Below are 15,128 nucleotides of genomic sequence, written 5' to 3' on the forward strand. Positions count from 1 at the left end.
TGAAGGGCCCTCCCGGTTCTCCGATCCCGGGAGCTCCCCTCACCCCGGCTCCCCTCAGGGCAGGGCTCTCCCGTGAGGCTCCATCGCGCCCCCCGCTCCCCTTCCAGACTCTTCCCCCGCGCCCCCCCCGCGTGCGCACGCGCGGCCGTTCCGCCCCCGCCGGTCCCCGGCCTCCCTCACGCACGCGCAGAGCGGCCGCGCCGCCGCCGTTCCCCGCCGGCCCCTCCCGTGCCCCGCGCAGGCGCAGCGGGCTCGGAGCGGCGTCGGGCGCGCTCCGCTGCACACCGGCCCTGCGAGCGCCGCCCGCTCCCGCAGCCCCGGCCCGACCGCCCGCCCGCCCCGCCGACCGCGGCCCCGCCGTGCGCCCAGCGCGCTCTCCCGGCCCGTGTCTCCGCTCCGCTCCGCGCGCGGCGGAGGCAGCCGCGCCCCCCCCCGGCCCGGCCCCCCCTCCTCCCGCCGCCCCCTCGCCCCCGCCGGGCCGCGGAGCTGCGATGCCCTCGGACTTCATCTCTCTGCTCAGCGCCGACCTCGACCTCGAGTCCCCCAAGTCGCTCTACTCCAAGGGTGAGTGACCGTGGCGGGCTGTGGGGGGGGCAGCGCCGGTACCGCCGGGCCCGCGCTCCGGGCCGCCCCGGGCCCCGCGAGGCATCGCCCGCCCGCCGCCCCCGCCCCGGGATGCGCGGCCGGAGGGGCCCCGGGGCCGCGCGGGGCCGCCCCGGCTCCCCCGGCCGCATTCCTGGCCCGGCCGCGGCCGCCGCAAGAATGTGTCCCGACAGGTTCCGGCGGCGGGGCCGGCGGCGGGGGGCTGCGGCCCGCCCGGGGTCCCTGCCGGCCCCTCCCGGCCCCGGCTCTGCCCGGCCGCGGCCACGGACACGCTCCGGCCTGGAGCGGGAACTAACGGGGAGTGCGGGCGGGTGCGGACCCCCAGAGCTGCTCAGTAAAGGCTCCCGGGAACGCGGCTCGGTGGAACGGGAGGGCTCGGGATGCCCTGGTTTGGGGTGGGAACGGGAGCGGAGCCCGGCGAGCCGAGCGTCCTGGGTCCCGGTGCCCGGAGCATCGCCGGGCGTTATACCCGAGCACCGGGGTAAAGCAGCATTGTCTGTGGGAAGCTGGACCCCGAGGGGATGGAGTGGGTTTAAAAGTAAATTAGATTAATTTCTGTTTTCATAATACCGAATTTGAGCTCTGACAAGTGCACGTGAACATGGGTAAGTCTATCAGGACAAGTGTTACGTACTGCAGAGTTTTTAACTCATTTTCTCGTGTTTAAAAGACTTGAAAGCCAGTACTATTAGTTTGTGATACTAGAAGTATCAGTTAGTAGTTCATTAGTAGTTTGTTGCACACACCTGCCCACAGTACAGCTGGCGAGGGGAGCAATTTTGGGGCCGTAAAATGAAATAAATGGAAAAATCTCTTATTACCCTGAAGTGAAGGTTTAAGCCAGTTTAATGTTGTTACAGCATTAACATGGTTAACAGTAAAGATTTAATTTTTTTAGGACTATAATATGGTCATTAACTTTGAGTTGTGCGTTGGTAAGAGATGAAGGTATGAGAAATAAAAAGACTTTAATGAATTAAACTGCTCAGAGTTATTGTCTCTCTCTTTAAAGTTATCACTGGTAGCTTGTAAGTTTTTTTTAGGATGTTACCAGAGGGGCTCAAGGCTTTCTGGTTGCCCAGCACAATGTGTTCCAGTTGGTTTCAGTCCTTGTGCCAGCAGTAGGAAGAGTATTTTGGAACAGGGTAATTCAATTATAAATACAGGTGATAAACCCCATTGAAGTTATGATTTATCCTACTGGATATTTGAGAAGTGTGCACTGTTAGTTTGTAACACATTGGAAATAAAAAGCTTTTGTGTAAATCACAAAATTGCTTCAAGGACTTGTTCATTGAGCAGAACTTCTGAACTGCCCAATCTCACTGTGAACTCTCTTTTATTTATTTGTGTTTAATGGAATGGTTGGGTGTTTCAGGTTGTAAATGAGTCTCAAACTGATTAATCAAGAGTGTATTTTTCTTCTGGTGCAGAGATGTGGGTTCAGAGCTGGAAGAGGTCGAGGGAAGGATGTTGTGGTCACAGTGAGCTCTTGATCCAAGCAAGATGCCACAGCAGAGGTGTATAACACAGACAGGGGTTATAAAGAGGTTAAAGCAAGTTTTGCTTTTCATATTTTGTCACAACAAAAGATCAAGGAGATGATAAGTTGAAATGCAATTTGAACTTCAGAACCAATGAATATACTTCTTGAGAATGAATAATAAAGTGATTGTGAGTGTGATTTTAGCTGAAATTTAGGAAAAGGTGTTACTGGTTCTCTGACTGATCAGAACATGCTCCAGTGTACTTTTTTTTTTTTCCTAGATAGATACAGATAAGTTATCCTGTGGACAAGTGCTCTGGCTCAGGGTACAAGTACAACTGATGAGATAAAGGGAAAGGTCTGAACACAGTGAGAGAACCACAAATATGCATTTATGATGAGGGTGTGTTAGAGTGAGTAGTTTCTTCTAACTGCTCTGCTTTTAGCAGCGCAGCAGCCGCCCCGTGGGTGGAATCCAGCCCCAGGCTGAGCTGGGGCCAGTCCCTCTCCTGTCGGTGGCATTCCTGTGCTCCCGGTGCTTGTGGCTGGTGATCCCGGCCTTGGGAGCCTCCCTGATGGGCACTGGGGGGCTCTGAGCTTCTCAGGGAACCTCAGCTTGGTGGGGTCTGCGGAGCTGCTGGGGTTTCTGACAGAGAAAATTTGGTTTGGTGGAGTTAAAGTGGCTGAGTCTGCGGGCACCAATTAACAAAAAAGCAAAGTTACATTTGGAAACCCAGCCACTGGAGTTTTTAGTGGTGTGATTTTTTTCTCTCCTTCTCTGGACAAACTGACTTACGTCATCAGCCTGTCCCCGCACCATGTGTTAAAAGTTTTGGCTTGCACCACCATCTCAGTTAAGAATTCTGTTTTCCCATTCTCATTAAAAAAAGTCAAACAAAATTCTGAAAGCCGCCACGCCTCAGGTGAGTGTGAGTGGGTAATATAAACTCACCCGCAGTGAGAGTCCATAATGTAAACTCTGCTCTGATAACTCATTCCAGTAATTTCTTTTCATTTATGCGTATCTTGGGACGCAGAGTGTTTTCTTTGAGTATCTCAATACTTTCTGTTGCAGTTTCTGCCCCTGTAGGTGTGTTTCCAGGAGCAGCTCCAGCCCCAGTGAATTCCCATGTGCACACTTCAGGCAGCTGTGTGCTCCTCTTTTCCTCGTGGCTCTGCTCACGCCAGCTCTGACGTGGCCACAGTGAGCTGGACTGGGGAGCTGATCATGTTAAAATTAACTCAGCTTCTCCCTTTTTCTTTCCCAAAGGAAAAGGGGAGGAGAAATGTTGGTTTTTAATGGGGTGAGTGTCCTGTGTTTGCTGTGGGTCTTCATGAATAGCTCGTGCTGACTCAAGGAAGGGACATGTGGAAACTGGCCTTGGGGAAAGGTGGGACTAGTTCTTTCAGCAGCTTATATTGGCTTAAAATGATAGTGAAACTGTACTGAACTTGCAGGTCTCTGCAGCAGGATTTCTAAATGTTTCATATATTGGTTGTAGCTGTTAAAAGTGAAAGAAATGGGAAGTGTGGATTCCAGGGCCTGTTGCTGGAGCTCATCCACAGGCCCTGAGGAGCTGACTTGTGTGAAGGACTAAAACCAGTCTTTTAATGTATAGTCAATATTAAACAATGTATAATAATTAAGAAATGCTTTGTAACCATTGCAGAAGGATGATATCTCCTGCTAAGAAGTTAAAGATATAAACAAAAATATGCATCACCTCATGCTGAAAATATTTAGGCTGTAGTATGTTTCTTTCCCATCTTTACATAACACACTGTCCTTTTTGGAATAAACCAACCCAAATGTGCATACAGATTAGTAATGTAGTAGAAAAATCACTGGAGCGTAAAACCTAAAACCTCGAGGCTGGTTGTCCTGTGGTTGAATATCATCTGCAGCATTCAAATAGAGCAAAGTTGGCTCTTTGTTGGCAGCAGGCAGAGGTGAAAACCTGTAATTAAAGCAGTTCATCAGATGTCAGGGACTAAATCTGATTAAACATGGGATTAATTTAGCTAATACATTCACTTTGAGTTGCCCAGTAATGTGTGTGTACTAATAAAATGGCATTTTTGCACTGTAGCACAAGTGCAGTTAGAAGTTTTTATTCATGTCCTGCATTTTGCTTTCCACAGTGGAGTGGCTGTAAAACTGAGAGACTTCCTGGAATTTGGTAGCAACAAGAAGAATGTTAGTATTCTGATAAATAGCTCTTTTGCCCTAAAAACGTCATATAACCAAAACTCAAACGTTCTTCATGCGTAAATGTGAAATGACTGTAATCCATTTGTGTTTGCTGGGAATTGGGATACAACACGTGGGGTTTGGTGATTTTTCTTTTTCCCTACCAGAACTCTTCTTCTGTGATCCCAGGGATAACTCTAGTAAGACAGTGACTAAATTATCAAAGAGGGTTGGAAAAGATGCTTTATGAAAATAATGTAGAACTTTAGAACTAGTACTAGCAGGTTTTAGGAATAGAAATCAGACTTGGCTTCTTTTTGAAGCAATTTTTATCTTACTTTTATAGCTGGTAGAAGGTGCCACGGGGGTTGTGCCGTGCTGAGTGTTCTGTGAGGGATGGATCCCTCCATCCACCCCTTGCAGCTCTGCCAGCTGCCCCCAGGACATTCTGACTTAACCAAAATGGATTCAACCAAAGTTCTTAAACTTGTGCGTCAGCCTTTCCTTAAATGTCCTTTCCTCCTTGGAATCTTCCTCTTTTATTGGCTTTCAAAACAAAACTCTGGAATGTGTTGCTGCAAGATGATTGTGTGGTGCTGGGGGTAGGGGGAGGACTTTGAATTCACAGCTTTCCAGGGTGTAATTTGAATATTCCGGTGGCAGAGCTGTCTGAACAGCCCCTTTTCCTCACCGTCTGTTCTCACCCATGGACTGTGCTCTGAATCCTGCCAGCACAATTGTTGTTTGTGGTTGGGAGATGAATGGGATTGGGAAACTGATCTAGAATGGGGATATTGTACTTCTGATCGGATTTTCTCACATTGTTCTGCTTCCTGGTCTGGTTACTGTGCAGCTGCACAAGGAGTGGTGTCCGGGCAGGAAAGGGGGGCTCTGGGGCACTGGGACCAAGTGCTGGAGGTGGGAGCAGATGAGCTAAAACTGCTGAGCTGGCTCTGCCTCGGACAGAAATGCTCCTGGTGTTGTGCCTTGGTAGCGTTTGCGGTGCCCTTGTGCCGAGACTGGGCAGGCAGGGCAGCCCTGTCCCTGGAGAAATCTGTGCTGCTTTGGTTCTAGGACTAGTTGGAGTCTGTGATTGCCAGTTTTACTTGTTTTGGATACTTTGTCCTTCTCTGAAAGTTGTCATTTTTTCTGTTAGAGAATCCCCATACATTGCCCAATTCTTTTGTCCCTGGAAGTGTCCAAGGCCAGGTTGGATGAGGCTTGGAGCAGCCTGGTCTATTGGAAGGTGTCACTGCCCATGGCAGGGAGTGGAATGAGATGAACTTCAGGTGCATTCCAAACCAAACCATTCCTTATGGTTCTGTGATTCTGTATTGCAGATTAGTGTTGTCAAGAAGTAGAATTTTCTCATCATACATTTCTGAGGTTGTAGGTTAAAATTTTTCATTTTTTTATGAAGCATCTGACCTTTACTTATAAATTTTCAACAGCATGGTTACCTTTTGGTATCTGTAACTAAAAATGGTTGGCATCTTGGAGCCTTGATCTGACTTTTGCACTGGTACACAGGTTATGCAGTTTTATATGAAATGTATTTTACAGAATCATTCAGCTTGGGAAAGACCTCTAAGGTTGAGTTCAACTTTTGAGTGATCCCCACCTTGTTCACCAGACAAGAGCATTTATTGCCATGTCCACTCATTCCTTGAACCACCTCCAGGGATGGTGAAAATGAAAGAGAACTAAAACTTCATTTTAGACAAAAAGGCAATGGCTGAGCTAATTTTGAAGTGTAGCAGTGGTGGTGAACACCAGCAGGAGTTGGTGAGTGGCCAAAGTGCAGGTGCAGTAAGGTGTGTGGTCATGTCTCTGCAGTTACCATGTGTGCTGTCTCGGTGGGTATGTACAGAGTAAACTGATGAGGCTGAACAGTCAGGCCACTTTGTCACTAGCAATTGTTTTAGGAACTGACTGAAACAAACTCTCAGATCCAGCTTTGAACAAACTCTCAGATCCAACTTTGAGCTGTGTCGTAATAATAGCAAGTGCTAATGGACACGCAGTAAAATCTCCGGTAGCTGCTGTTTGTAATGCAAGCAGTGCTTTAGCAGTGTTTAAAATGTGAATGTCCAACTTCAGGTACATTATTTTACTATATTGTATAGCTCTGAGGCATCTGTGAGGTGAATATCACTTAACCAGACTGAGGAATGTTGTCACTGTTTACATAAATACACTCTGTAGTTGTTCTCCATTCCCTTCCATCACTTGTCCTTCAGCATTTGGAAGGGTTTTATGAATTGCTTTGTAAATAACTAGAAAGAATTTGGGGTTGCCTTGCAAAGTTTATGACACTGATGTGATGTGCTGAAGAAACACAAGGTTCTGGCCCTAAGAGCAGGCTGAGCTGTGGTGAAGGTCGGGAGGTTTGGCAGACAGGGAAGATGGACAGTGGCTCCTGTCAGTGCCCAGGAGGGTGAAGATACGGAAGAGAGAGGTTTAAGAATGGTCCCAAAAAGTTTCCAAATGTTGGCATTTCCATTCTTGTTCAGAAGAACTGACACTACCTGCCGTTGTTTCAGTCCCTCACTGTGTGGAGGCCTGATGGTTTTTGTGCATGTGGATTCACTCAGCAGGAGTCAGTGAGTTTGGATAGGAGCACCACGGGGTGATTGGGGAATAATCAGCTGCAGGGTCCAGAGCTTCTGTTAACTGGCAGTTTTCTGCCTTTGCAGTGAGGATCCTGTAGTGTGGAGATGTGTCAATCCTTACTGTTTGGGGCAGAATAGGAGTATCTAGACTTTAGCTCAGTTCTTTTTTGACTCTTGATTTGTTTTTGGACTCAGCAAGAAATCCCACAGTCTGGTTGTGTATGTGGTGAAGAAAGACTTGTATGTCATTTAAAGTTTACTTTGTTTTCAGTATAGGAATGAGGAGGTCAGCTAATAGTTGAGTATGTTTTGTTTCTTAGGGAGTAAAAAAGGCAGCTTTCCTTGGAATGTGTATCCCTATTAAAGGAGATTTACAGAGGAATTTATAATTACAGTTTCTAATAGTCTTGGTTTTATCTCACAAGTAAATGATGCAGTGCCCAGGAATCTGATTTAGGTTAAAGTTCTGAAGAGAGTCAGATGTTCTGCTGGTGGGAGAGGATGTGGGTGAGTCTTGTGGAAGCAGTGCCAGCTTTCAGTCTCAGCCCTTGGGGCTGGCAGGAGCCTCTGGAGATCATGGAATTGGTGCTGGGACCATGCCCAGCAGGGTCTGACTGTCCTCACAGAGACTCCACAACCACCCTGGGCAACCTGAGCCAGTGCTTGGCTGTCCTCATGGATAAGATAATTCAGATGGAATTTAATGTGTTTTACTTGGTGCCCATTGCCTCTTGTCTTGTCATGGGGTACTGGTGAGAGGAGCCTCTCTTGCCTCCTGTCAGGAATTTCCACACATGGAGAAGATCCCCCCGAGCCTTCTCCACCTTTATTCCCCTGAGGAACCCCTTGCAGGTGCAGTAGTTGTTGCAGGTTTCCTGAGCGTGTTCCTCATGGCCCTGATGAGTCAGTCCCTTCAGAGCGTGAGAGGTGCCAGACTCAGCAGAGCTCTGTATTGAACATCACCTGTGGTTTGAAGAGCAGTGTTTATCACCAAACAGTAGAAGGCAAAGGGATGGAGGGAAGCACAGCCTCGTCTCAGTGTTGGTGATGATGGAAGGACATACCTGTTAATGGCAGCAAAGGCAGGGAGGCTTGAGGTGCTCAGTGTCGTGTTGAGAGTTACTAGGACTGGTCAGGTCCCAGGTCTGTAATGACATACTGAACCCAAGGGGTGCCCACAATGTGTTGGAAGTCTGCCAGAATGCTTTTTGTTCTTCACCTTAAATATTGTGGTACAGCCTCAAAAGAAAGAGTCTTGTGTCTTTCATTGCTACTGCTGCTTTTCTTGCTCACAGCAAATGTAAGAGATGACAAAAATAACCCCATCAGAAAAAATGGTGCAAACCTGTACAGGCTGAGGAACGTTGTAAGACAGCAGTGAACTGTGGGTCAGGTGAATTCTGTGTGTCCCTGAATTCGGGTGGTGCGTTGTACCTAAGGAACTGCCTGATTGCCTCAGTTTCTGGTGAACTTTGATTTTTGAAACAGCACAGGTGCTTTAAAGGGGTTGATAAATAGCTATTACTGATGTTCTTTGATCGCTTGGTATTTGGGTTTCTTTAAACATTTCAAGGCCAGGTTGACGGGGCTTGGAGCAGCCTGGTCTAGTGAAAGGTGTCCCTGCCCATGGCAGGGGTGGAGTGAGGTGAGCTTTAAGGTTCTTCCAAGTTCAGCCAGTCTGGGGTTCTGTGATTGTGTTCATGTACCTACTCCTCTGTCAGCCTGCCTGCTGCTCTGCCTTGTCCACAGTGGTATTTTAGGTGTATTTTTATGTTCTTTGGTTTCTGTCTGGAGTTTACAACCACATAGGATAGATGTCTCAGTAAGTCATTATTGGTCTGTTCCTTGAAGTGACAATTCCTAAATAATGTTGTTCTCTCATTCTGAGATGTGTAAAATTGGATGCAAACAAGATCCAGGATTTATACTGCCTGTCTACATTTATAAAAGTCCTCTTTGAGCTGTGAATGGGGATGACTGAAACACAGCCAGGAAAGCTTTATTTGATATTTGGATGAATGCCATAAATAGAATTCAGCTAACACATGTCTTTGTCAGTTGTTGAAATTCAACTTTAAAAGGATTAATTTCTCAACTCTACCCTGCTGTGCAGAATCCTGAATATTGAGATTAGCAAATTTTCTGAAGGTTGATGGGATACAGTGCAGGAGCTGGTTACGAATTGCTTGCAAAATTACCTATTTAATACTGCCATTTTTGATAGTAATACTTGTCCTTTAGAAAAATACAGGAAACCACTTTTAGCTTAAATTTTTATTTTTAAGTACAAGAAATAATGATATTGTGGAAATGCTCAAGGCTGGGTTGGATGGGACTTGAAACAACCTGGACTAGTGGAAGATATCCATGTCCATGGCAGGAGGTTGGAATGAGATGGGCTTTAAGGTCACTTCCCACCCAAACCAACCTGGGATTCTGTGATATTAGGGTTGTGATCAAGTGTTAATGACTTTATCATTAATAATCTATTATTGGTCATCTATCATTAATTACCTATTACTGGTCATCTTTCTCTGAGACAACAGCTTTTCAGAGCACTCCCCTCTCTCTGTCACTAACACATTAGAATGTGCATTTCAGGGAGTAGCAGCATTTGCAGGCAGGATTTGAATTTTAGTGCCCAGTGCTCCGTCATCCACACTGGGCACTGTGCAGAGTGGAGCTGCACCAACATCAGCTCTTTAATCCTGAAGGTTTCTAGCCCAGGCAGCACCATGGCCTCTGCCTTTCCCTCCACGCGCCTGAAGCCTGTTGATTTAGGGTTTGCTGCTTTTGTCTGAAGCCAGGGGGAACTGGAAGGAAGATTTTCTGTTTGGCTGTGTAAAACATCCTTGTATACACTGCAGTTTCTTTGAAAACCTGCCACTGTTGCTGTAGCAGCAATCTAGCCCTGCCAGGGCTGACAATAACAGGAGTGCTGGCGGGAGGACCTGCTTGCAGTCTTTCCCTGCTCCACCATCACAGATAGGCTGAGGGTGCTGTGGCACAGAGAGGGAGCAGTGCTCTGCAGTTCATTTCCTCTGTCAGGACAGCATGGCAAGTCTGGTGACAGACTGCATCTGACAGCTGTGTGGAAATCCATGGGCAGCATTGGGCAATTAGGAAGAACGTGCTAATTAGTCTTTATGTATTTTAGGTTGGATGATACATTTTTGAGTCGTTCGTTTAATTGTATTGAGACATACTCAAAAATATGAAATAAAATCAATGTTTCAGTAAGTGTAACCTGGTGGATTTGGGACTGCAATAAGACCGATAGGACGGGGAGTCTTGTGAGTTATGATCTTACTACAGCTCAGCTTCAACTCTTGCAAAAACAGGAGTGATTAGACCAGTAACTGTAAAATATTTTAGGGTGTCTGTTCTCCTCCTGCTCAGCCTCACTGCCTATGGGCTGCTTCTTTCTCTCTGGCTTTTGCCATGCAGTTATGTCACAGAATGTCACGAGTGTCACAGAATCCTAGGATGGTTTGGGTGGGAAGGGACCTTAAAGCTCGTCCTGCTCCACCCCTGCCATGGCAGGGACCCCTTCTGCTGTCCCAGGCTGCTCCCAGCCCTGTCCAGCCTGGCCTTGGGCACTGCCAGGGATCCAGGGATGGCCACAGCTGCTCTGGGCACCCTGTGCTGGAACCTCCCCAGCCTCACAGGGAAGCATTTCTTCCCAATGTCCCATCCAAATCTCTGTCTCTGTGGTTCACTGGGACTCGGTAGTTCTGTGTTAACACTTGGTCTTGGTGTTCTTAAAGATTTTTCTCTTGTTCTCTTCTCACTAACAACCTTAGTGATTCTGTGATTGTTTGAACACTTGCTGTATTTTATTTATTCTATGTATGCTCAAGCAGGGTCCTTCATTTTGCTCTCTATGAAACCTAAACCTGTTTTCAGGACTGTTTTTCTTGTTTTCCCTTCTGCCAAGCTCGTGATGTTAAATCAGTGAAGTTGCAAAAGTGTTAGGAAATGCAGGAGTGTGATAGTCTGTAATATGTCCTAAATCCTCTTTTGACAGATACAGTACAAAAGCTGATTTACTCTTTGTTGCGTGTTCTTTCCGTCTTCCAAATATTTTTTCTTGTAACTTTATAATATAAAAATCTCTGCTGTCCCTTAAGCAGAGCTGCCATGGCCTGCAGTTGTCATGGGTGATTCTCACTTCTGCAAGTGAGAGTTTGGATCACCTAGGGAGTACTCAGAAAAACCAACCAAACAAAGAAAAAGGAAAAAGCCCAAACCTCAACAACAACAAAGTGTCTGCAGTGAAGTAGGAAGTGCTTTAGTGGTCACTGATCTGTCTGGGCTGTGCCTGTCTCAGTCTGTTTCTCTTCTGGTTTATGCACTGAGCTTTGTCCCTCTCCTAGTTTCCTTTCTCAGACTCTCAGAGCTTCCTCTGTTGAGCTTCTTACTGGATCCTTGTTATCCTTCTTTGGCTTCCATCCACGCCGTCCCTGTGCCGGGTCCCTGTGCCAGCCGTGTTATCGGCATTGCTGTCCCAATGCCTAAAACATTCCATGGGCTGGGACAGATCCCTGCCACCCCTGTCAGGGTTATGGGTGTGCTGTCTCAGTGCAGCTGGAGGAACAGCTGGAGTTTTGTCTGCTCACTCAAATTCTAAATACAACACTGAAGCTGTATTTCCACTGCAGGAGTTACTCCAGTGGGTCCTGAGGTCGCTTCTCCCAGTTTAGCCTTGAGGAAGGGAGAGCAGCCCTACTGTGAGATGTGAACTCTCTCTAGTGGGGTGGTCCAAGTCTTCTGAAATGTATCCTGAATTCTCTTGTGGTGTTGGGAAGAAAACCTTCCCTGTGAGGCTGGGGAGACCCTGGCACAGGTTGCCCAGAGGATCCCTGGCAGTGTCCAAGGCCCGGTTGGTCGAGCTTGGAACACTCTGGGGTAGCAGAAGGGGTCCCTGCCCGTGGCTGGGGGTTTAATGAGATGTACATTAAGATCTCTTCCCACCCAAGCCATTCCAGGATTCTGTGATTCTCTGAATTCTGTGTTGTAATTACCAAACTTAGTCAGTGCTGTTCCTGGGGTCTGCAGGAAAACCTGTTTATCTTGGGGTGAAGAGCCAGAGGGTTCCCAGCTGGCTCTTACAGGCTCTTCCTGATGGGCAAAGTAATCTTCAAAGTCTTCCCACACTCTTTTGTGTACAGAAAAATCCCTGAGGGCCATGTGATACGAATGTCTTTTAACAAAGTGAAGCTTTGATTAGATTTTGGCTATTTAGAGCTCCCCCATTTCCTCATCGTTCTCTAAAAACTCTGTGAACTAAGATATTGTGGTGGAATCAGTGGCCTCCAGTAAGCTCAACCACTATGCTGTGGTTATGGACACTGAAATTCTGAGTAGAACTGAACTTCAGGATAAACAGATAAACCAACCACAAGGTCTTCTGGCAGAGGCCTGGATTTTTTTAGGCCTAGAGTAGATTCTGGTTTTAGCATCCTTTACCCACAGAAGTTTCTGAAGTATGTTAAGTCACACATATTGTTTCATTAAAATGCAGCAGCCTTTGGAGTGAGGAGTGACAATCTGACAATTGGAGCCTTGGTAACACAGGTTTAGCCCAAAACTGTGTCTTAGATTAGCATCCTAGGGCCTTTATATGTGTGCGGGTGCTCTGATGCTGAATTTGCATTCCTGTTGGGGGGTGAGGTGGAATATGGATACTGTTGTTTTTCCTTTGCGGTTAATTTGCTGAGCACGAGTGCTCACTTCACTTCATTGACCTCCCCTGTGTAGCAAAGGCTACTTGCTACTTCATGATTTCTAATTGTTTTTTAATCTCAGTTCCATATAAACAACTCTCGGCCTGTTTGCTTGCTTGTTTTTTTGATCAGCTTAGTGAACATCATTAGAAGAGATTTCTGCTCCGATGCCACCAGCTGATTAGAGGAGGACACCAAGGTTTTGTCTAATCTCTGGTGTGACTGTCATGTGCTGCAGCAAGGAAATGGCTTTGGAAGGAGCAGCCAAATCTGTGCGGGTATTAAACCATGTTGAGGAGAGGAGTATCAGTGGGGATCAAATGGGCAGCCATTCAGTGCAGGGAGCTTATTAAAGGCAGGGATTAACTTGGCTGCTGTTCATGAGGTCATGGAAGTGGTAAGGGATTTCCAGGATGTACCTTTCCTTAAAGGCAAAAAATGTCAGCAGCAAGTGGAAAATGCCCCATCTGTGCTGCTAGTGCCCAGAATTCGGGTGGTTCTCATCTTCTCCCATGTATTGATCTTGCTCTCCACATGATTTCTGTGGAGCAGGAAGCCTGTCAGTACCTGTTAGTCCTGGGGTGGGGATTGAAGGGATGAAGATCTCAGTGGTGGGACAGACACTGTTGGGACAGATCTCCTCTCTGGGGGAGAGCTGGGTTCCAGCAGCCTCCACATGGCTGGGGCTGGGAACAGCCTGGAGAAGTGGTGCTGGAGCTGGAGCTGCAGCCAGGGCCCTCTGCATTAGTGATGCCTCACTTGCCTGAGGCACAGCAAACTTCTCTGTCAGGTTTATGACTTGGCTTCCAGCTGTGGCAGGTCCAGGTACCATGGCTTAGCTTTTGATATGGAGTGGCAAAGCTTAGGGGTATCTTTTCTGTATGTAAAGAAAATTCCATGATGTTTAAAGTGTTTGGGGGTCCTGGAAAAGTGAGGATGTCTGCATTCCTCGTGAATGAGCTGCTGTTGTTTTAACTTTGGAATTGGGTATTCTCTGCTCTTTTCCTTGCCTCTATGCTCCCAGCATCAGTGGGTGCTGAGTTACAGGTAGCAGCAATTTGGTCAACCAACCAGAAGGATCTCAATTCAATTTGTGTCGCAGGAGTTTGAGGACAGAGAGGTTCTGTAACACCCTGAGCCAATACTAGCACAGCACAAGATAACAGAGCACTAAGTTCTAGAAATCACAGTTTTTATTCTGTGCAGCTGAAGTGTCTGTGTAGGTGCAGCCAGAGAGTCATGGAGGATTCATGGCCCAGAAGAAGAAGGGAATACCTACTCTTGGGAAAAGCAGAGCTTTTATGGGCCATGTCCAAGCTCCTCAGGGAATCTTGGAGTTGTCTCAGCATTCCCACACAGGAAGCAGGTGTGTTGTGTTCTCTTTGCTCCTGTAAGCTTAATTGCTCTGTTCCTAAGAATAAAGGGTAAATGGTTAGGTTGCGTGCAGAAATCCAAAATCATTCCTAGGAAAGGACAACTGTGTGTGTGCACTGAGGGGAAATGAGTAAACCAGGAGGTCAAGGACCTTGTAGAATTTGGTTTGCCATCACAATCCACCAGCCCTTTGCACTCCTGCCGCAGCATCACCACATCAGTTTCTCATGCTGGTTTTTGTACCTTCTCAGCATTATTTTTCCTGAATCTTTCCAAGGCCTCTCCTCCCTTGGAAGACAGAGATCCTGTCAGCAGCTGCTGGGGCTGATCCAGGTCCGTGTTGACCCAGGGATGTATTTTGTGTGGACTGGTGGTCATGTGTCCAGCCCTGCCACAGACACCTTTTGTGCAGTTGTTTTAACTTGAGATGACCCAATTCCAGAGAATCCTGGAATGCTTTGGGTTGAAAGGGACCTTAAAGCCCATCCAGTCCCACCCCCTGCCATGGCAGGGACACCTTCCACTGCCCCAGGTGGCTCCAAGCCCTGTCCAGCCTGGCCTTGGGCACTGCCAGGGATCCAGGGGCAGCCACAGCTGCTCTGGGCACCTGTGCCAGGGCCTGCCCACCCTCCCAGTGAAAAACTCCTTCCTAAATTTTTTTATTATTTTTTATTGATATATAAATTCAGAATGTTGTGTGCAGGTTCAAGTAGTGCGCAATAAAATCTTCTCTTTCCCGATTCCAAGTGCTGTGTTGTTGGATCCTGGTCCCATGTTTGCTGTGGTTCTGGTCCATATTAACCATGTGAAATAGAATTTTCTGGACTCTCAGTACAACTGGCAGGAAGATCAAAGTTCCAAGCAGCTGATCTCAGATGAGAGATTATAAAGGCAGGATAATCGGATAAAGGGCAGTTGAAGAAATTTGACACTTAAAATACTTTTTGTAAATCTGCCTGTCCCTGTGTGTCCTTGGTCTTGGGAGGAGAATTTGTGAAGCTGGGCTTGTCTAGGCGAGATATTTTGAGGCAAGATAAGAGATTTGGAAGTTTACTGTAGATAATGTCTAATAACTGATTAACAGGTGAGGATTTGTGTCGGGAAATGAGTGTGTGGGACTTCTGGCTGTTCACTAG

The 15,128-nt window shown here is 47.2% G+C and overlaps 1 protein-coding gene across 2 annotated transcripts in view; it reads left to right on the plus strand.

The window, feature by feature from the left end:
- Positions 1-224: 224 nt before the first annotated feature.
- The window catches only part of NFAT5 (nuclear factor of activated T cells 5), a 54,638-nt gene continuing 39,734 nt past the window's right edge, over positions 225-15,128 (plus strand). The window contains exon 1 of one of the 2 annotated variants that reach the window (XM_071440922.1): positions 225-564. In XM_071440922.1, coding sequence (XP_071297023.1) covers positions 492-564 — 73 coding nt within the window. In that variant the 5' untranslated portion in view covers positions 225-491. The remainder of the gene's footprint in view (positions 565-15,128) is intronic. The other variant, XM_071440920.1, reaches the window with a different exon arrangement.

Source organism: Agelaius tricolor, unplaced genomic scaffold, assembly GCF_023055355.1.
Source record: "Agelaius tricolor isolate 1412-34295 unplaced genomic scaffold, bAgeTri1.0.p SCAF_15, whole genome shotgun sequence".
NCBI lineage: Eukaryota > Metazoa > Chordata > Aves > Passeriformes > Icteridae > Agelaius > Agelaius tricolor.